At 38.7% G+C, this 23632-nt stretch overlaps 3 protein-coding genes across 4 annotated transcripts in view; all 3 read left to right on the top strand.

Moving 5' to 3' along the window:
- Nucleotides 1-5: 5 nt before the first annotated feature.
- Nucleotides 6-7753, top strand: tmem231 (transmembrane protein 231). 2 transcript variants are annotated; one of them, XM_084095144.1, is made up of 7 exons: nucleotides 6-539; nucleotides 628-794; nucleotides 2865-2993; nucleotides 3117-3260; nucleotides 3611-3692; nucleotides 5646-5751; nucleotides 7339-7753. In XM_084095144.1, the coding sequence occupies exons 1-7, from the start codon at nucleotides 401-403 to the stop codon at nucleotides 7499-7501; spliced, it is 930 nt and encodes a 309-aa protein (XP_083951270.1). In that variant the 5' UTR covers nucleotides 6-400; the 3' UTR covers nucleotides 7502-7753. The 2 variants fall into 2 exon arrangements, with proteins under 2 accessions (XP_083951270.1, XP_083951271.1); XM_084095145.1 differs by lacking the exon at nucleotides 2865-2993.
- A 751-nt stretch (nucleotides 7754-8504) lies between these two features.
- chst6 (carbohydrate sulfotransferase 6) lies at nucleotides 8505-16042 on the top strand. The gene is made up of 2 exons (XM_084094946.1): nucleotides 8505-8621; nucleotides 13316-16042. Exon 2 carries the CDS (start codon nucleotides 13334-13336, stop codon nucleotides 14525-14527), a length of 1194 nt encoding a protein of 397 aa, XP_083951072.1. The 5' UTR covers nucleotides 8505-8621; nucleotides 13316-13333; the 3' UTR covers nucleotides 14528-16042.
- Nucleotides 16043-17643: 1601 nt separating this feature from the next.
- The window catches only part of spire2 (spire-type actin nucleation factor 2), a 57853-nt gene continuing 51864 nt past the window's right edge, over nucleotides 17644-23632 (top strand). Inside the window, exon 1 of the mRNA XM_084094958.1 lies at nucleotides 17644-18206. Within this exon, the coding sequence (XP_083951084.1) occupies nucleotides 17936-18206 (271 nt within the window). The 5' untranslated portion in view covers nucleotides 17644-17935. The remainder of the gene's footprint in view (nucleotides 18207-23632) is intronic.

Raw genomic sequence — 23632 nt, 5'->3', positions numbered from 1 at the left:
AGGGTGGTTGCGTCACAGCGGGGCCGTACCATTCAGTCGATTCGGGGGGTTTCATGCACTAATTCGCTTATCTCTACAGCAAGAACACCTCTACGATTATAGAAATCACACAATCGAACTCATAGTTTTTGTTTTTAAACATAATTCTGATGAATAATTATCGAATAATGATTCTGCACATACTTCGCGCACTGCTGTTGCTATGGTGAACAGACGACGCCGAGCCACCGGAACCACCAGTGCGCGTGTTGTTTTCAGTAGTGTGATACTATTAAGCCAAAATGCTTTTGTTGATCGTTGTTAGTAAATATATTTGACAACGCATGCACAGCTCAAATGTGTTTAAATGGTGTTGTGAATTGTTGGATGGAAGTTCATATTTACCGCAATATTAATAACAATGGCCTTTTATGACGTTTACGCACATCCTGCTTTAATAAGATACAGAACATGTGTTTGCACGAGAGCAACGCTGTTTGTCTGTGTGGTTTTATGCCTCACGTATATTTCACCGCTTCTGGTGGCTTATAGAAGTCAAGGTAAGCTGCATTTTATTCCAAGCTAATTATTTCCCAAAATCCCAAATATGGGATCAAATAAAGTGACTCAGTTTGTTGCTATGAACAGGGTTCTGGCTGAAGAGGAGCACATATGAAGAGCAGCCGGTCATACAGTTCCAGTATGACATGATCCTGATGGGAGCAACAGACACAGCAGGGAATTATGTGGCATGGAGCACATTTCCCAATTTTAATCGACTGATTGGAGATAATTTACGCATCCCATATATCTCTGTGAGTACGAAACTTTAAAACCAAAATAACTTAGCTACAGTGAGGAAAATAAGTATTTGAACACCCTGCTATTTTGCAAGTTCTCCCACTTGGAAATCATGGAGGGGTCTGAAATTGTCATCGTAGGTGCATGTCCACTGTGAGAGACATAATCTAAAAAAAAAAATCCAGAAATCACAATATATGATTTTTTAACTATTTATTTGTATGATACAGCTGCAAATAAGTATTTGAACACCTGTCTATCAGCTAGAATTCTGACCCTCAAAGAACTGTTAGTCTGCCTTTAAAATGTCCACCTCCACTCCATTTATTATCCTAAATTAGATGCACCTGTTTGAGGTCGTTAGCTGCATATAGACACCTGTCCACCCCATACAATCAGTAAGAACCCAACTACTAACATGGCCAAGACCAAAGAGCTGTCCAAAGACACTAGAGACAAAATTGTACACCTCCACAAGGCTGGAAAGTGCTACGGGGAAATTGCCAAGCAGCTTGGTGAAAAAAGGTCCACTGTTGGAGCAATCATTAGAAAATGGAAGAAGCTAAACGTGACTGTCAATCTCCCTCGGACTGGGGCTCCATGCAAGATCTCACCTCATGGGGTCTCAATGATCCTAAGAAAGGTGAGAAATCAGCCCAGAACTACACGGGAGGAGCTGGTCAATGACCTGAAAAGAGCTGGGACCACCGTTTCCAAGGTTACTGTTGGTAATACACTAAGACGTCATGGTTTGAAATCATGCATGGCACGGAAGGTTCCCCTGCTTAAACCAGCACATGTCAAGGCCCGTCTTAAGTTTGCCAATGACCATTTGGATGATCCAGAGGAGTCATGGGAGAAAGTCATGTGGTCAGATGAGACCAAAATAGAACTTTTTGGTCATAATTCCACTAAACGTGTTTGGAGGAAGAAGAATGATGAGTACATCCCAAGAACACCATCCCTACTGTGAAGCATGGGGGTGGTAGCATCATGCTTTGGGGTGTTTTTCTGCACATGGGACAGGGCGACTGCACTGTATTAAGGAGAGGATGAACCGGGGCCATGTATTGCGAGATTTTGGGGAACAACCTCCTTCCCTCAGTTAGAGCATTGAAGATGGGTTGAGGCTGGGTCTTCCAACATGACAATGACCCGAAGCACACAGCCAGGATAACCAAGGAGTGGCTCTGTAAGAAGCATATCAAGGTTCTGGCGTGGCCTAGCCAGTCTCCAGACCTAAACCCAATAGAGAATCTTTGGAGGGAGCTCAAACTCCGTGTTTCTCAGCGACAGCCCAGAAACCTGACTGATCTAGAGAAGATCTGTGTGGAGGAGTGGGCCAAAATCCCTCCTGCAGTGTGTGCAAACCTGGTGAAAAACTACAGGAAACGTTTGACCTCTGTAATTGCAAACAAAGGCTACTGTACCAAATATTAACATTGATTTTCTCAGGTGTTCAAATACTTATTTGCAGCTGCATCATACAAATAAATAGTTAAAAAATCATACATTGTGATTTCTGGATTTTTTTTTTTAGATTATGTCTCTCACAGTGGACATGCACCTACGATGACAATTTCAGACCCCTCCATGATTTCTAAGTGTGAGAACTTGCAAAATAGCAGGGTGTTCAAATACTTATTTTCCTCACTGTACCATAGCTATTGCAATAGTGAACTCTGGAAGCAAAGCTGCACTGGGTTTGTTCATTATTCAGGCTAGGGTTGGGCAACGATTAATCGTGATTAATCGCATCCATAATAAAAGTTTGTGTTTACATAATATATGTGTGTGTACTGTGTATAGTTATTTAGTCTATATAAATACACACATACTGTATGTATGTGTATATTTAAGAAAAATTTGGTATTTATATATAAAATATTCATATATAATATAAATTATGTATAAATATATCTACAGTATATACATGCAAATTTTTCTTAAATATACACATACATATGTGTGTATTTATATATACAAAATAATTATACGCAGTACACACACATATATTATGTAAACACAAACTTTTATTTCGGATGCGATTAATCGCAATTAATCGTTGCCCAACCCTAATTCAGGCCCAGGAGGAGGACAGGAACCAGGATGGGAAATCGGACCTTCTCAGGCTTCAAATCAGCGTCCCACTCAAGCCAGAAGAGCAGATGTTCAGCATTCAACTCCTCCTTACCTTCTCATACCAGCTGTTTGTGTGTATTCAGTGCATTCATATAACACCACAAACGAAATGCCTCTCTGTAAATTGGTCTCTCTCTCTCTCTCTCTCTCTCTCTCTGACTGTATCTGATTCATTTGTCTGTCCATCTGTCTAGCGAATGTCTACTGTTGTGATGCAGACGCTTGCCTTCGTGCAGCACTCCTCCCCTGTCCCAGGTTCTCAGCTCTCCATCTGTGGAGACCTGAAGCTAAACCAGCGAACTCCTCTTCCTCACCGAGGCTTACATAGTACCTACAATGTGAGTACATCTGAACAACAGTTCATTTATGCATGACCTTTTTTGACATACAAATGAATGTGGTGAATCATCCATTGCTGGAACTGAAGCTTATATTAGATACTGAACTTGTTTGACTTGCAGTGCCATAATCTTGTCAAACGTGTGCCAACCGCGAGATCGGAAATTAAAACATGATGAGCAATGGAAATATGAAATGTATTTGCATAAATTTTCCTTATAGTCCTGAATTCTAAATGAACAAACCTGACTATACATAACAGTGATGGCTTTCATATAAGCAGGCCAATGTTGTCAGAATATGATCTGTGTGAATAAACATAAGGTTTATTTTGAATGGCCTCTTCCAGGAATCAGTGATTGATGGATCCAGTCCGTTTGCGAGTACATATGACCTGGCCAACATCATTACACTCTATCAGCAGAGAAACTGTAAGATTATGAACCTGTTCTGAGAAAAGCAAAATATATTCATAAATATGCATTTTATTATTATTGTTGTGAGTATGTTTTAAACCCGCTCTCTTCCTTATTTTCACATCATTGCTTTCAAGAACACAGATTTGTAGTCACTATATTTCTCAACTCCTACCTTTAATATTTACTCCAGAATGATTTGAGCTACATGATCATTTTGGTGTTTATCATTAAATTTGATATAATTAGGTGATAAACAGAAATGATCATGAAGCTTATATATATATATATATATATATATATATATATATACAGGTGCTGGTCATAAAATTAGAATATCATCAAAAAGTTGATTTATTTCAAGAATTCGACTTAAAGCTGCAGTCGGCAAGTCTTGCAGATTGGGCGACTTAGCCAAAATTTTAAATGTTTACAACTCTCATGCCCCTCCCCCACTACCAACGAGCACCCGCCCATAGAGGTCGTGTTCGTCAGTGCCTGACGAACCTGATTTTCTGAACCTGAATCAGTACCTGATTTTCTGTGAACGCGCGCGTCTCTTCAGCATCGATCAACACCATGGACTCGGATGTAGGCTGCCCTGGCTAATCTATCCATAGATAGCAATAACCGAGGAATTGGAAGCTTGTTAGTAGATTTTCTCTCCGCCATCACGCTTCGTACAATCTTCAGGCGAACTTCAGGCGTGTCGTGTGCATGTGATATTGTAACGTGCGCGTCTGCGCGAGGGAGAGGGGATCTGTGGCGTGTGCATGACCTGTGATTGACAGTCAGATCTCACACCCCCCTGCGCTGATTGGACCTGATGAAGCGGGAGCGGTGGATTTTTGCAAAACAAATAACACGCTCCAGGTGGAGTTAGAAGCTCGTTTTTTTTTCTAAAACCACCTTATTTATGTTGTTCTGTCGGATTATAGTGTCGATTTCACTGAATATGATCAAAAAAATGTTGCCGACGGCAGCTTTAACAGGTGAAACTAATATATTATATAGACTCATTACATGCAAAGTGAGATATTTCAAGCCTTTATTTGTTATAATTTTGATGATTATGGCTTACAGCTTATGAAACCCACGAAATCAAAATCCCAGAAAATTAGAATATTACATGAAGTCACACAGTAATTACACAGTAATACCATGGTCATTGAATCAGGTTTTGGTACTTTTGGCAGTGTGGGCAGGTGCAAATCCTGCTGGAAAATGAAGGAAGCATGAAGTGCTCTGAAAATGTCCTGGTAGACGGCTGCGTTGAGTGGACAGCACAGTGGACCAACACCAGCCGATGACATGGCTCCCCAAACCAACACAGACTGTGGAAACTTCACACTGGACTTCAAGCATCTTTGTGTGCCGACCTTGGTTTCCAAATGAGATGCAAAATTTGCTCAGCCATGTCATCGGCTGGTGTTGGTCCACTGTGCTGTCCACTCAACGCAGCCGTCTACCAGGACATTTTCAGAGCACTTCATGCTTCCTTCATTTTACAGCAGGATTTGCACCTGCCCACACTGCCACAAGAACCAAAACCTGGTTCAATGACCATGGTATTACTGTGTAATTACTGTGTGATTTCATGTAATATTCTAATTTTCTGGGATTTTGATTTCGTGGGTTTCATAAGCTGTAAGCCATAATCATCAAAATTATAACAAATAAAGGCTTGAAATATCTCACTTTGCGTGTAATGAGTCTATATAATATATTAGTTTCACCTGTTAAGTTGAATTACTGAAATAAATCAACTTTTTGATGATATTCTAATTTTATGACCAGCACCTGCATATGTTCTTGAAACCTTATTTATCAACTCTTTCTGTCAATTTCAAACGTCAACCCATCATAAGCATGCATTATGTTTATCTTTGTTTGCTATGTTTTAGCTGAAATGTCACTTTTGTTCCCAGCAGCCCCTCTATCTTTAAACAGTCTATTTCTCACACACAGTGACAACTCATCTCTCCGGCGTCATTCCCGTTTGGACGGTGGGAAGAGCTGCAAACGCTCCATTCCAGATCAGTGCTCAGATCAACTATCCTGTAGAGACTATTGCATATCCTTTATATGCTCAGTGTGTGTGTTATATGTAAGGGATAATGTAGAGCGAGGCGGACGTTATAGCGAATACAACCCCGCCAGGCTGATCAGGTCTTGAATCAGCCTGTCGGGGTTGTATTCGCTATAACAACCGCCTCGCTCTACATTATCCCGCTTATTACATGGCTACCTACCAAATAAATCAATAATTTGACACAAAATATTGATTTAAAAAGGAGTTTATTGATTTAAAAACGATTGTATTGCTTCCGCTAAAGAAAATAGTCCGTTCCGTCTCTACGGTTAGAATCCTGCGTCCATAGCAACGCTCTGTTTTTCATGGCAACGGTGTGTTATACTTAGCAGCGGTCTGTTATCAAGAAATATTACATGGCTTGGTTGAATTCTAATGTAGAATGCGGTCTGTTATTTCTTGATAATCCTATGGACGCAGGATTCTAACCGTAGAGACGGAACGGACTATTTTCTTTAGTGGAAGCAATACAATCGTTTTTAAATCAATAAACTGCTTTTTAAATCAATATTTTGTGTCAAATTATTGATTTATTTGGTCGATAGCCATGTAATAAGCGGGATAATGTAGAGCGAGGCGGTTGTTATAGCGAATACAACCCCGACAGGCTGATCAGGACCCCGACGCGAAGCGATATAACAAATATATATATCTGTTATATCGGTTTAACACATTTTAGTACAACTGTTGTTATACATTACAATTAATTATTTAAAAAAAATCTTGTTAAAAAACACAAATGTAAACCATTTTGTCGTAGTAACCAAGTATGAAACAATAAAAATAGGCAAGAAATATCTTTAAATAGAGTATGTTTTACAACAATGCGATAGATTGTGTCCTCATTTCTTCCTTCTGTGGATTACAAAAGTTGTTTTGAGGAATGTTGGGTTCAAAACAACATTGTTCCACAGAAGAAAAAAGCCATTATGCTGTGTTATGTTATGACTGTTTTGCATTCCTATATAGTAGATAAGTATTAGCATTTTTTTTCGAGTTAACCCTTTGTTGCAAAACATACTCTATTCAAGGATATATACAGGTGTAATACAGGAAGTGCAATGAAGGCAGGCGGAGACGTGGTTCTAAGCACAGGGATGTTTCATAAAAACAAAACGGGAACCTTGGAACAAAAAAAGACAAAGAGAAGGAAACAACGATACAAGAAACAACTGAGAATCAAAAGGACTACAAAGCAGGAACAGGAAACTCAAACTAAAGTTATCCAAACAGGATATTGGGTACTCTATATAATACATATTTTTATTGTTTCATGCTTGGTTACTAACATCAACCATCTGGTCTACAACAAAATGCTAATACCAAAATAATAATAAAAAATAAACTAGGTCTGAAGTTTCTTTCAGATAACATTATTTTGATATAAAACACATGATAGGAAATTGTCCCATTATGCTTTTTAGTTTGTGGCTACAACCTAGTCTCTCATGACATGAGCACATACTGGACACATAAAGTCACTTCCTGACTTCTGTGCATTCCTAGACTAGCCTCTCATGCTTCAGTTGAGCAACTCAAGTTTAATTTCCTTAACACGTTTTTTTCTACCTATCGACCAGGCTTTTGGGAAATGATCAAGTTTGCCTGGATTCAGTATGTCAGCGTCCTGCTCATCTTTCTTTGGGTTTTCCAGCACATTCAAACTTTCATCTTTCAAAACCAGGTTTTACCGACCAGCACAGTACCACCGTTTAAACAGCACAGCTCCTGATATGACCTGGGTTTCTTTTTCTTCCTTTTTTATGATATTTTTAATCTTCTTTCATTGTTGAGGACTTTTTATATATATAGTTCTCTTTGTTCGGTTCAAGTACATCCATGCAGAATTGCCAGCAGGATGCCTGTGGAGTCTCTGGTTTTTCTGGTTTCCTTCAAGTTCAGCCGCATACTGTACAATATATATTTTTTTTGTGGTTGCAATGTGAAAGAATTATAGAATAAATATGTCAAAACCTTACACAAAGTTTATTTTTTAAGCATGTTCAACTAACTGTTGAACTGTTAAACATTTCATAATGTTAGCATGGTGTCTAAGATACTGCATGCTTTGGGGTTGGAAATTTAATGTTGTTTGACAGGCTATGTTACACTAAATTATATGACAAACATAATGTCAGTGGTTAAGCTAAAGTAAACAAGAGGATAACTATCAATAATGTGCTTTCAAACTACTGTTGAATCAAACCAAACAACACCACATAATGTGCTTGCTTTAGGCTCTTGTCTTTGTCTCGGTTTGTTCCACAGATACACATTCATCAAAACTGTATAAATGTATTTCTAGTATTCTCTATTCTCCTCCATGTCCCCCAATAAGATCAAACACAGGAAGTTTGGCACAATGGACAGGATGCAGATGTAATGTTTTCCTGTTTCGCTCATCCTTTTTGTGACAATGTGACACAAGCAGCTCTTCTCAAATATGGGGATTTATATCTTGCATAGATTTAGCTGGTGTATATTAATATTTCAGGAAAACTTCTCAGCTACTAGCTAGGTAAGTTAGCAATGTGTGTCTTAAGTAGTCTACAAAATGGTAGTTTCCATAAGTAGGCCTACACACACACACACACACACACACACACACACACACACAAGTTTTAAATGAGATTTGTATTATTCCTAACATGAAAGGTATCTATACTATGAAATAGAGGAGTAAAGGTATCTATACTATTTGAAGTTGATTCAAATATCATCTTACAGAAGGCATTAGTTCCGCCCACTCCTGCCAGTCCCTCTTAAAGGCCACGTCTCAGCTTTCCCCACATCTAGAGGATTCACGGCAGAAACTTTATAACACTGAATACGGACACATTACTCAACAGGAGGTAAGGCAGGCTATGCTTTAATAATATGCGTCTACAGTAGACATACGGTATTATAATTAGGCTATGTATTTTAGCTAAAGTATTTGTAGGATAACTCTATAAATTATCTGTTTGGTGGGAGCGTTATTTGTTGTAGGTGACTGTGAACATGGCAGCCGAGTTTCCTCTAGGTCAGTGGAAGTCGCGTGTGTCTAATATAACATTTATATTCTCATTTAGGCGCTGTTAACAGCATTTAGACTTAACAATGAAGTTATTCAAATAAGAATCCCTTGATAGCCCGACAAATGAATCGTTACAAAGTTTGTGTTGGTTTGTTTGTGTCTAATGTCCCCAAACACTAGTTCCCTCTATACGTATTTTTGGAGAAATGACTCGTTCAACAAGTTTGGGCATCATCGCTCCGAGGCGAACGCGTTTCAGGAGTCATGATGGTGTTCGGTAATGCTGCCTGTTATCTTGTTTGGAATCACACGATCACACAAACCGTGTGTCGGAAATGTCATTTGTCAACTTTTTTTTTAAAGTATTAGTTACCAAATGGGTCAGTGTAAAGGAGCGCATAAAGGAAACAAACGTAATCTCATATTATTAATTTATCACACCTTATTTCCCGTCTGTTTTCCCTGTCAGGTGTATTACGCTCTTAAAGCGACAGTTCGCCCAATAATGAAATTAATATTACCTGGGGCTCCAAACCACCCTGAAATTGTCTTTTGTGTCTTGACTTATAAAGTCGGAAGCCATTTCATCAGAAGATATGTAAAATAACCCTCGGATTGTACGGACCGCTTTTATGGCGGTTTTGCTTGGCAACAATTACAGGTTTTGAATGACAATTACAATTTTTAGGTGAACTATCCATTTAAAACACATATCTAAAAGTAACGTGTTTTGATCGTGCCCACGAACACGTCTTAAATTAACACGTTTGTTATCAGAGGGAAGCTTTCCGTTGATGCATCCGATTGTGCGTTGCCATTTCCATTTCATTTGATATCTGTGCCTCCAGTGTGTGTATTGGTTTCATGGTTTTTACACAACATATTTCATTTGTTTTCTCTTCTTTTGATTAATATGATTGAAAGTAATATCAGAATTTTTTTTTTTTTTGTCTGTTAAAAGTAAACCGCATCTCGCAGATTCAGTAATTTTAATTTGAATCTAGATTGATTCATTAGACAATATCTACTGGTAGCCCAGTGAATCTCAGTCGAATAGTGTTCACTTTATCTCCTCATTTGTAGTCTCACTGCCACCTGCTGGTTAGCGTTAAAGTATACCTTTAAATAATAATGCGAGGGAAGGAATTATATATATATATATATATATATATATATATATATATATATATAGGCCTATATATCAATTTATTAATAATAATAATAATATTATATTATTATTTTTTAGGATATAAGTGTTGTTACATTTTCGAGAGAGAGAGAGAGAGAGAGAGAGAGACTCATCCTTGCTGAATGTCTGATGATAAATCTTTTCACTGAGGTAGATTTTAGGTGTGTGACAGAGAAGCTAACTGGTGACTTGCGTATATTTATATTTATAGATTTGGTATTTATCTCTTAGATTTGATTCCATAAATGAGGGGCTTCTTATTGATCTTGCTTTGTGATTTAAGTGTATAAAGCTGGATATAATTCAATTTACTCTCTAAAGTCATTTTTACTCTCATTTGGCCCAGTTGGTGGAAATAATCTGATCGGATAGATCTACCTGATCCTGGATAGCAAAACATAGGTTTTTGAAATCCAGATAATTCTAATTCAGATTAAACATTTTGAACAAATGAGCCTTGGTAGGTGTGATCCTGGGTCCAGTTGTTAAAGCTACACTGTGTAGGTAAAGTACACTGTTCTCCCATCTAGCGGTGAAATTGTTTATGTCTACCAACTGAATATTACTTTCTAGCCCCTCCCATTCCGAGGGCGTTTTAACTCCTATGGTGGCCGTATTATTTCAAATCTGCTGGCAGTCACGAGTAATCTCCCCCTCGCATTCGTCACAGTGCCACTGAGTGTCAAAACGCGTAAGGCGAAGCTTGAATTTCCAGGTATGTCCCTCTTTGGCTAATGTATTTTCAAGATGGAGGCGCAACATGGCTGCCGCCATTCGAGTGACTCGCTCATCTGTATTCTAAATGGTAGATTCTACGCTTACGAGAATACTTGATTAGTTAATTAATTAATTAATTAATTAGTACATATCATTTTGAAAGAACAAAGTGTTTTTTGCAAAGAATCAACTTAAAAAATTACACAGTGTAGCTTTAATAAGTAATCTGGTCGAAGTGGATCCAATCTTGAAAATGGGTTCTGTAATCAGATTACATCACATAATCTAATATTGGTTTTGATCTGAATGAAACTTTCATTATATGTTCAAATCTTTTTAGTTTTAGATTGGGATTCTTTGATCCAAAAATCATTATCTTGATCCCAGTAAAGGGTGGATTTCAGGAACAACATTTGTATCATGTAGTATACGTATTTATTAGCCTGGCAACTCACCATAGACACGGCTCAATCCGAGGGGCGGAATAAATGGCTGTCTTTCAAATTCCCTCTGCACGCAATAGGACAGCGCTAGACCAACCAGAGCGTTTTCCCAACAGTGGAGCTAACGTTAGTTGATAGATTCAACTTTTGAATCTGTCCGGCAAAACTACGAACATCTTCCTTTTTTAAGAATGACTTAAGTGCCGTTCTTTGCTCTTTTCTCAAAGAAAAACTTAACTCCAAGTCCTCCAGAGTCGCGGCCAAAGCCGATTCGAAAGACTGTTCTCCAGCAGCCGCCATTCTTTGTTTTCAAGTAGCAGGGAACCGTCACAACTCTGTCATCATCATGTTAAGCCCGCCCCGCCTACTCTACACACGATGTGATTGGCCTGACCCAATTTAGGTTTTTACAGCTCCGAAAGTCAACGGAGAGTTGCTAGACTACCCTGGCTGCAAAATAAATTTTGTTGCCGCTAGGGTGCGTCTAGATTTCTAGGCTACGTATTTATTGTTACTTTTTTAAAATGTATACTTAATTTAACATGTGACGTCATACCTTTTCTCTCAATGAATGAAGCTAACTTTACTGAAGCTAACGTCTGTCATTTTTTCTATAGTCTTACGTTATAATCGTAACGTTACGCCGTCATGCCTGAGTGTTTCGTACACATGGACTGCACCCATACGAGCAACGGTGACGTACATAGTGCGAGACGAGATATGTAGTTCATTGTGCGATTTTCACAGAAAACTAAATGTTACTCTTCTGTTTTATGACAAACTGCGACTTTCTTGACTTTCATAATTATCTTTTAAATTGACAAACATCATATGTGTAATTCAGGGCACAGTTCAGACGGAATAAAAAGATAAGTTGTCTCTCGCCATTGACTACCATACATATTTTTTCCGAAATAAGGTCCCATGAGCCGGAAGCGGAGGGGAGGGACTTAGGCTCTCTATTGGCCAGCTGTTCCAAGCTGGCGTTAGCCCATAAGATTTCAACAAAAGTAGAGAAGGGAGGAGTTCCCGCAGCGTAGCTATGCAATGTCTCGTTCCCGCCTCTCAGGGAACCGAGGTTACGATAGTAACCGGAGACGTTTTCCTGAGAAACGTTCGCAAAATTTTTTAGTTGATTCAGAGCGAAAGCAAAGTTTCTCATGGAATCCAAAACTTTTGCAGGGAAGTGGAAAAAAGTGGTGGTTTTTTTTTCTTTTTTTTTCTCCCAACATGCTTTTCATCAACATGTCTTTAAGTGGCTCCATAGGGGTCTGTTTTTTTTTTTTTTAAAGCAAATTGAAAATGGAAGTGAATGTTTGTATGGTGTTATTGGGGTGTTTTCTCATCAAATTAAAAACTGCCCCCATGTTAACTATTATACCTGTTGTTCTTTACATAGTAAGTAGCCTACATTGTGAAATGTAAACTCATTTGGAGCACTGGAAATCTGGAAAAGTGTGTATGGGTTTAATTCTGATCCAGATGAATCTTTTTGAACAGCGGGGCCCTGGTTTCATCTCTTACTTTGATCAAGTATTTCCAGAAGTACTAAATGTGATTTCACTTGGTAGTTGGTACTCAACAATATTATTGATCTGACTGTACTGACGCCGTTGTATGAAAACTGAACTGAGCTGGACGATGACATCATTTTCTGCAGAACTGCTTTATAGATGAAATGAACTTGTTTAATAATTAATGATCTTTTACAATGGAACTGAACCAACACTGAACTGACTTCATCTGAACAACAGCTGAAATGCATAATTTTCCTGTTTATCACTGTAAAGCTGCTTTGATACAATCTGTATTGTATAAAGCACTATAGAATAAAGGTGACTTGACTTGACACTTAGATTGTCTCTTGTCTGTGCTATTTATATTTAAAAAAAAATAAAATAAAATAACATCTGAGCCAGTTAAGTCCTGTCAATCAAGGGAGAAGACGGTTACAAACTCATGCATGAATAAGATGTCTATTATCTTAGTTGAAAAATGACAGCAGAGTTGTGATTTTGCATCATATAAATAAAAAGTATAATCGTATCATAAAAAAAATAAATAAAAAATCTATATAGAGAAAGTGAAAAGTGTAGCTTAAAAAGTTGAAAGCTATTATAATTAATCCTTTAAACTAGAATGATAGTTTGTTTTAAACCTTTGTTTTTTGTGCTTTGGTAGGTTTATAAAGTTGCCGTAATGCTGCGGTGGAGAGCGCCAAAACCCCCTGTGTTGAGTCTTCTGCTGATTCCAGCGTTCGCTGGTGTGCTTCTATACGGCTGGTACAGTCGCCCGCCTCTTCTAAACGCCTCTTCGTCTGAGGGCAAGGTGCACGTGCTGCTGCTCTCGTCCTGGAGGTCCGGCTCGTCCTTCCTGGGACAGGTGTTCAACCAGCATCCAGATGTGTTTTATCTGATGGAGCCAGGCTGGCACGTGTGGACGTCCATACAGCAAGCCGGCGCTCGTAGCCTGCGAATGGCGGTGCGCGATATGATCCGCAGCATCTTCCAGTGCGACATGTCAGTGATGGATGCGTACATTCCCCAACCACAAAACGTCTCCAAACTCTTCATGTGGAGCCACAGCCGTGCGCTCTGCTCTCCTCCCGCGTGTTTCCTCACGCCTCGTGACGAGATTAGCAAAGAACAAGAATGCAAGCAGCAATGCAACGTGCAAGGTTTGAAGCTTGCGGAGGCGGCGTGCAAGACTTACAGCCATGTAGTGTTAAAAGAGGTGCGCTTCTTTGAGCTGGAGTCCCTTTACCCATTACTGCGGGACCCCTCTCTGGATCTGCGCATCATCCATCTAGTTCGGGATCCGCGAGCGGTGCTTCGCTCCAGGGAGCAGTCGGTCAAAGCCCTGGTGAAAGATAGCGCCATAGTACTGGAACAGGCTGATATTCCAGAGAACGAAAGATCGTACCAAATCTTACAGGAGATTTGCCGCAGTCATGTGCGCATTTATGAGACCGCCATGTTTAAGGCACCCGATTTCCTACGGGGGCGCTACAAAATGATACGCTATGAGGATCTAGTGCGTAACACGCTGGCGGAGATCGAAGCCATGTACCAGTTTGTGGGTCTGGAGATGACGGAAACTCTGCAGGAGTGGATTTACCGCATCACTCATGGTAAGGGCAAGGGATCGAAGAAGGAGGCCTTCAAAATCACTTCCCGAAATGCAGAGGACGTCTCCTTGGCTTGGCGAACCACCTTACCGTTTGAAAAAGTCCAGCGCATCCAGGATGTGTGCAAAGGAGCCATGTCTCTGCTTGGATATCAGACGGTGGATAGTGAGAAAGAGCAAAAGCTGCTGGATTTAAACATTCTGACGCCGCGCGAACGCTATCAGTTCAGCTGGATACCTTCCAAAAGCACCACCCCTAAAGTATAGAGTTAACCCAGAGTATAGTTAGAGTAGAGTTAACCCAGTGATCAAATGTCTTAAGACTGAAGGATTGTGGGGAATCTGTTCAACAGTTTTGTTCTCCTTTGCTTCATACTAAAGTAATAAGGAAACGTAGGAACAATCAACCGTTAGTGGACGCCGCGGTGTTCTAGTGACCGGCAGAGAATAGGAAGTCTCACTGACTACGTTTAAGCTGTCAATATTCGGGTTATGGTCGGGTTAAGATCACTATTTGGGTTTCTGAAACATTCGGAATAACCCGTTTACATGCGTGAGCAGAGAGAGTTACTCCTATATACATGGAATTTGTAATCAATTGGCAACGTAAACGTAGTCACTGTTAAACTAGAGACTAGAAGGTCTGTCCACAACTTTTACCACTGGATGCTGTTTTTGAAGAAATTATGGTCCAATAATATAACTTCAAGATGTATTTATTGACAAGGAAACTATTATGGTGATATTATTGTTTTTGTTTGTTTTTTTGTAAAAAAATAAAAATAAAACTGCATTCCAGATGGGCGTAGGGATGCGGGTTGAAGGGATCTATGAAGTGTAAGCTTTTATTTTTCTTGAATCCCCACTGAATATTTTTACAAAACTACTGTGCCATATGTGCTACTCAGCCATCACTAACCATTGTGAAAGAAGTGTTTGTTGAAGTGATAAACAGACACAGTGGGGTTGTGTGTGATTATTTTTGACATGTTTGTTTGTGATAAAACAGTATGTGATAAATTCTAGCTTAAAGTACTTTGAACCCAGACGTCAGACACACTTTTGCATTTGACAGTACTACAGTACTGCTTTTTGTTTGTCATTTTCATAAAGGGCTTTTATGATTTGTGATATAGAATTTCTCTGTACACTTGTTAAATGTGATCAAATGTAAGCTAATTGATAGAGGTGTTGCCATTTCATGAGATTGTTTGGTTTCAATGGGAGCTGGTATTTTATTGAAGTTTGAATCACATTGATTTATATTCAACATGTCAAACAGTGACTTAGATTAGTTGAAGTGTAAATAAAGATCACAAGATCAAGAGTCTCTTCAGATAACATTACATTTTGTTACCTGTTGTGCTCAGGAGCGAAGTCTGATAATGTATCCATTACAATCCCTTTTGTTATAAATATGTATATATATATATATATAGACAAAGATTTTAGAAAAAATAAATCATGGTACACATTTATAATGTCAGTATTTATGCTTGGTGTTAGTAAGTCATCTCTAGGTTTATGATTACTGTTGGTGTTTTGGTTGTTTGCGTATGTTCAATGTAAAAACGAATTAATCTATTTGATCAATATTTCATGTTTGGTGAAATGGAGTAAAACTGTGAATAGTTTATAGAAATATGTGTTTCTCTTTTTTCACAGATATGTTCTCACTGGATGTATATAATTATATACATCCTCAAATGTACTCTAAAGGAGGTTTTGTCAGATTTAGCTCACTTCTGGGTACACACTGATAAATAAACTTTATTTACTGTATTTTAAAGAATTTTGTGAATTTAAAATGTAATAGTAGTATAACTATTTCAATTACTTTATTAGAGTAATGTAACTGATTACATTTGATTACTTTTCTAATTTCCAGCACTGGTACGCATTTTAGATCTGGCAGATGTGGTGCCGTCACGAGGATGAGATGCTACAGATACATTATACTGACACCTACTTTTGATTTTGACCCCCTTGAATGCTGTTTTCTTGTTCTTAGTCCGTTTACCTTCGCTTCTATTCAAGGACTATATTAACATGTAAACTCTTACATCATCACATTATGCCAGATTCCCGTTCCAGTGATCCGGAACAAATGTTTCTAGCAGAAATCTGGTTGCCGTAACTTAAAAACAGGCTCTTGAGTCGATCTTTACTCCTGCATGGGCAACATAAACCCTGCTGTTGAGTGAGACGCTTTAAACCAACTCAATCAAGTATAAAGATGTGACGCATAAAAACCAGTGAACGTGATTTCACCAAGCAGAACATGTTCCTGGATTTACATCCTTGCTAATCATGGAACAAAATTCCAGTCAAATTTGAGGTATACAGTTAATGTCAAGTTTAAGTTAGAGGCTTCTATACTATTCGTATTCACTTATCATTTTATTGATTGATTGCCTAAATGCTGAAGCTATAAAAAAGCTATTCATTGGCAGGATGCACTTATTAGACAAATTATTATATGATCTTTGGTCTGATACAGGTTAAAGCATATCCCTCCCTATAAGAGACAAAATACAGTACATAAACTGTATATCCAAACACTAAAGGTTTTTAGTCATAAGGGAAACTTTAAACTACATGTTTTAATAAGAAAAGTGCTACAGTGAAATCATTATCATATCTGACCCAACACTGCCCTTCTGAAGTGACAGTAAAAGTTGCTGTTTTAAAATGATGATTTACTTTGGATTTAACTTAAGGAAATAACTTTGAAATAAGATCACATTTAACGTCTGGTTTAATTTAGTTAGCCCATATTTGTTATTTGTTATATATCTGATGTTTTGAAATAACATTTCCCATTCGTTTACCTTTTAAAACGATGAAATTTGGATGGATGGGTGGTGAAGGGGAATTACATGAGAAACAAATTAATTTAAATAACCACAATAAATTCATGTATTTAAACCATCCATGTTTTGATGAACGTGATTTCACCAAGTACAACATGATCCTATCAACCAATCAGATTTGAGGTCAAGTTTACCCTTTACCCATCATTCCCTCTGATTTTAGGGAGAAGTTATAGGCAGGGCTAGGAGGATTGTGTTTTCAGAGAGGAATGTTGATCCAGGAGCATATCATGAGTTACAAACCATCCTTTTAGTTGTCACAACAGCACACTTTGTTTTTTGTTTTGTTTTGACTTTAATTTTTAGATTCTTATTAAACTTAATAACCGTTTTTGTTTTTTTTTTCATTTAAAAACAAAAACAAAAACCGATATAGCCTAAACGATATTCAAGATTCGAGATCACCTTCGGTTATTTATGTAGGCCTATCCTAACTAGTTCCTCTGCAAGTTGAGCTGATCTGCTTCATTGGTCCAGTAACGTTATGTGGGTGGAGCTCAGAAACACTTTGCAGAGGATGCAGAAAACGACACCCATCCAGACATGATGCAGGGAACTTGACCGATGCGAAAGATGCATCACACAACATCACACATGAAGGCAATATACTGTTAAGAAGTTTTTTTCTCGCTTATGTTCTATGTTTTGCTACAATTGCGCATTCCGAGAGATGTCCTTCCGCCTCCGCTCGTCTCCTCATCACTGACTGACGCTTCACCAATGAACCGCAGAATCATCAGTCTGTTCTCACACAGATTCAAGAGGATCCTGAGGAAACTGTAGGCTAAAAACCGTCCTCGTCATGGCCAGATCAGCGAACAGAAGCGGGAAGGACGGAGACTCAAGGGTATGTGCTCCCGCGGAGAGAGGAGAGATCAGGGAACTGTCTCTGGAGGAGGTGTTGAAGTCTTACGAGCAGCCCATCAATGAGGAGCAGGCTTGGGCAGTGTGTTTCCAGTGCTGCAGAGAGCTGGGAGAGCCGAGAGCGCCTGCGCGACGCGTCCTCATCCGAGATCCGGCTTCCATCATCCTGCACGGGGACGGGACCGTCACGGCACTCCTGGAGAGCAGCGGTGAGCTCTTGACATTAATAATAACAAATAATAATTCGTTACATTTATATAGCGCTTTTCTGGGTACTCAAAGCGCTTTACATATGGAAGGAGGAATCTCCTCAATATCTCTCTTCAAAGTTTGAACATTCATTTATTCAAACTTTCGGTAACACTTGATTATAAGGTTCATTAGTTAACCTAGTTAACATGAACTAAGAATGAACAATACTTCTTCAGCATTTATTAATCTTAGTCAATTTTAATTTCAACATTTACTAATACGTTATTAAAATCAAAGGCTGTATTTGTTAACATTAGTTAATGCACTGTGAACTAACATGAACAAACAATGAACAGCTGTATTTTTTATTAACTAACGTTAACAAAGATTAGGCCTAATAAATAGTACTAACAACTGAGATGCTGAAAAAACATCTTTATTTTAAAATATTATTTTAAAATATTACATTTAAAAGTTAAATGTTTATATACAAATTACAACTAATAAAAACTAACAAAAAGCAAGAAATTGTTAAATAATAATAAAACCAATTTTAAAAAAGTAACAGTAAAATAATGTTTTTCCCCATCAGTCTGTTATAATTCATAAATCAAAAAGTAAACATTTAGAAATTGACAAAAATGCAGTCAAATTTAAAAAATAAAATCATTTATTGTCTTATTTTTTAATAAAGATAATATGGAACTGGTAATATTATTAAATAAAGCTAGTAGCCTACATTTATTCATTCGAAGTGCAGTGTGTTGTATTCATGTTTTCTTTATGTAATAAATACATCATCAGCCGGCAGGTCAGGTGCATAATGCAATGCGTCGTGACTCGTGTCAATTTTTTAACTCTATTTACAATAGTGTAAAAAGACAGGAATTTTGACCACATAATCATTCGGTCGATTGTGGTGCGCACCGATAATGAAGAGTGACAGTAGGCCTACCCAGCAGGCTGTAGATGGTAGTTTTCTTATTCCCAGTGAAATAACAATACAACCTGTCTTTAAGAACGTCTTGATCGACTGGGATACAACAACTCTCCTGGCCTCCCTCTCCTTCTTTTCATGGCGTTTCTGGTACCCTGATTTATGTTTTCTTTTCCCCGACATTTTTCAGTCAGTTAGTCTCCTGCTCTTCCACCAAGTTCATCGTTAAAGCTGCAGTCCTTAACTTTCTTGGATTTAAAATTATCCATAATAATCTTTTTAAAGGTACATAACCAGCCAGTGTTCAAAACTATCTGCTTGCCTTAGCTCGATTCAAAACGGTAAGCTTGTAATAATGTTTTTAATTCCTGTAGTCATGTAATGCTGATGTTGTTAACATGAACAATTTAAGAACAAAGTATAATTTGCACGGTTTGAGGTGATATGATAAGTGATCGTTAGATTTAATCACGCGATTTACTGCAATGCTTTTTTCCCCTTAGTTGGTCAGAACAAAAGTGGATGTTACTTGTTCAGACGACATTTTCCGGTGAAAATTCTTATATCTGTGGATCATTAATTATGAGCGAATGTTTGACTATTCCTTTTAACTCTTTAATGAAAATAATGCCAAAGTCAGTTAGAATAATCAAATGTAACAATTTATTATGTCAGGTAAATGTATCATGCCAATTTCATAATCAATTCAAAGATAATCGATACAAAACATCAAATGCTCTGGAATAGAGAGAAGATGCAATCCCAACATTAAGATAATATACATGAGGCTGAGAGGTCTCACTCTCAGCCTCATGGGCTAATCTGAGGTACAGAAAGGCCCCGAATCCCCTGCTGCATTTCATTATATAGACAGGACCTCTTTCACTTGGAAACATCTTTTAACAATGGAAATTTGCATTCAGAAGTTACACCTTTTGGGGGGGTAGGAGACCATTTGTCTAGACACCACCTTCCTTTGTGTGTCAGTTATCCCTAAACTCTTGAAAACCTTATTACCTTTTGTTTTACTTATTTGGAAATGAGACATTTGTACCAGTCACAATGAGACATTTCAAATGATACTAAATATGTATAATACTTGATGTTAATCATTCACATTAAACCATATATTCTTGGGCGAGTCCTTGGTGATCTTCGCATTGGGGGAGAAGGATAGGGGGATGAGGGAAAGAGATGTAGATTAGGGTGAGAGGTGAGACTTTCGTCTCAACGGTGCATGAGGAGGAGTTCAAATGTTAATTTCCAGAGAGGTCCTTTGTCCTCTCAGGGTCTGGTCGCTCTTCAACCAGACTGTCCGGCATCTCCTAATTTCTCAATTCTTACAGTGTTACCAAACTTTCTAAGAACTCAACGGTGTCCTTCAACAGGCTCAAGAATAATGCAGGTTGAAGAGTTTCTTTTTCACCCCTGAATATTTATATTATTCTATTTTACATGTATATTCCGAATGTATTGCATCAGCAATTAGGCTACTAAAACTGCACTCAAAACGTTTATTTTTTCACATCAAAATAATATAATAAAGTTATGGATTTGATATGAATACAACACTAAGACAGCACTTAAATGCATCCGTATTTGGTTATTTGAATCCCCATCCAGTACATTTTTTGTTTATCTTATCGATTCCTGAAGCATTCTTCTGCATTATGACTTGCTCTGTGTTTATTAATTATGAAGTGGGTGTTTTAATTTAATTTAATGTAATTTTATTACATTTTTGTTCTTTAAATCTACCCTTCTGCCGAGATCAGAATAATCCTGTTTTTTGGATCGAATGGATCCCAATCTTACTAAAACGTTTTGAACAACACATAATGATCGTTTTATGATCTAATCTGATTTCAGAATCTTTTTTTTTTTTTTTAACAATGAATCCAACCCATTTTTTCTTGAACAACCCATTTTCAAGATCTGATCCAATCCAATAGCTGAAATCTGATCAGATCACTTTTGAACAACTGGGCCCAGATCTCTCTGCAAAAGTAAAATTTTCTACAATTTGCACAATAACTAAATGAACATGGCTTGCGTCGCGATAGAGCCGGTCCCTCCAGCTGATATGAGATCAGGGTACTACAGTCCCTACTTCATTGTACCCTAGAAAAGCGGTGGGTTACGACGGATCTTGGACCTGCGAGTTTTGAATCGGGGTCTCCACAAGCTACCGTTCAAAATGCTCACGCAGAAACGCATTTTCAAATGCATCCGTCCCCGAGATTGGTTTGTAGTGATCGACCTGAAGGACGCGTACTTTCATGTCTCGATTCTTACTCGACACAGGCCGTTTCTGTTATTTGCGTTCGAGGGTCAAGCATATCAGTACAAGGTCCTGCCCTTCGGGCTGTCCCTGTCTCAAGTCACGGAGGGGGCCCATGAGGGCCCATGTTCCCTTGAGAGAACAGGGCGTTTGCATCCTCAACTATCTCGACGACTGTCTCATACTAACATACTCTCGAGATCAGTTATGAGAACACAGGGACCTCGTGCTCAGGCACCTCAGCTAGTTGGGTCTTCAGGTCAACTGGGAAAAGAGCAAACTCTCCCCCGTGCAGAGGATCTCTTTTCTCGGTATGGAGTTGGTCGCACAGACAGCGCGCCTCACAGAGGAACGCGCTCTGTCGGTGCTGAACTGCTTGAATACGTTCAAAGGCAGGACGGCGGTCTCACTGAAATTTTTTCAGAGGCTCCTGGGGCATACGGCAGCGGCAGCAGCGGTAACACCGCTCGGCCTGCTCCATATGAGACCGCTTCAGCACTGGCTTCACGGCCGAGTCCCGAGATGGGCGTGGATTTACGGCACTCACCGGGTGACAATCACACTGGCATGACAATCCTTCAGCCCATGGTCAGACCCCTCGTTCCTGCGGTCAGGTGCGCCCTTGGAACAGGTGTCCAGGCATGCTGTGGTGTTTACAGATGCCTCTGCCACCGTCTGGGGTGCCACGTACAACGGGCATGCAGTGTCAGGCCATCCTTAAAAATATTCTTGTTTGCCGTAACCCGACCGACCCTATCAATTTAGTACCGACCCAATTATTATTTTTTTTTCCCTTTTAGTCCGACCGACTTGCCGGTTGTAAACTTGCGTTAAGACCGACCGATTTTTTTTTAACTCTTCAAACAACTAATACAAATGCAATAAAATAATATTAGTTATTAAGTATTGTGAATATAAATTGCCTAGACCTACATACAAACATAAGCTACGTTCTTTCTTTTAAATAAAAACCCGTGGCGCGTCATCTATGATTACGTTTACACCATTGGTTTACGCATGTCACACTACGGCCTGTAGTTCGCTTCGTTTCATTCACTGTCAATGGTTCACGCTTGGTAATGATGGCTGCGGCTTTACTCTAAAGATTATTTCATTTTTATATGTTGTTGAATATGGTTTATTAAAAAATAAACATGTGAGAGCGTGTTATAGGCTATGGCTGCATTCAGCCCCGACAAAACGTTGCACAGCGTTTTTTAAACAGAAACGGTGATGCGTTGAACACACTGTTCTGATGACGCAAGAGTTGCAACTATGGCAGCTGAGAAGGCCATTCTTTGTGTTCTTTGTGAAGAATTTTCGGAGCCTGATGAAGTCGGTATAAATATGTGTTTAATACTACAAAATATGCCCGATGTTACAGTTACTGCACTTGCCGTCCAGAACAAAAGAGAACATCCCAATGGAATGAAAGGATTGCTGAAACTGAAATGGAAGCACACATCTTACCTAATTCAATCTATTCAATCTATTTAGCCTCACATACTGACTTTATTTGTAGTATGTGAGGCTGTTTTAATACCCTGTATTTTCTTTCTCAGTTTTAGGAAAAGCACTTAATTACCATTGTTTATTTCTATACCAAATGTCATACACTTGCAATGAAGCTAAAAATATAAACAACTACATCATTATGTTGATATCCTATATTTTTACAATAAAACTTACACAAACATGTCTTCTAATATCCTCAGTTGTTGCGTATACCGAGCTGCATAGAACACATTTGTAAATTACTTTCCTTGAACCCATTGTGCGAGTTCACTTTAATACCGTGTGCTTTATATACATGTTGCTGCTGATTGGACTGCAGTTCTGACACACCCACCAAACAAGAGAAAACGTATCTCAAACCCCGTTGCACACCGGTGCACGCCGTTTCCAGGAAACATGACGTTCAACCCGGAAACCGTAGCAAAACGTTGCGCACCGTTTTGAACTTGAACGTGCCCTATGTCATGTTTTAGTCAGATATGACGACGCTTTGATTGCAAATCAAAGTGAAAGTAAGTCGCTGACGCTTAACACACAATCATCTTCATTAAATGTAAAGAAACGAAAATGATCTTACCAGGGCTGTTTCCGCTTTCTCTTATTGCGGGCTTTGATTCAGAAATTTTAGCTGATGATCAATAAAATAATGTATCTCATAACTGTTGCTTTCGGTGACGTGCACTCCAGTAAATCTGCATATAGCGGGAATT

The sequence above is a fragment of the Abramis brama genome, assembly GCF_963993115.1.
Source record: "Abramis brama genome assembly, chromosome: 20".
NCBI classification, from domain to species: Eukaryota; Metazoa; Chordata; class Actinopteri; order Cypriniformes; family Leuciscidae; genus Abramis; species Abramis brama.
This window is presented reverse-complemented; position numbering and strand designations above follow the sequence as displayed.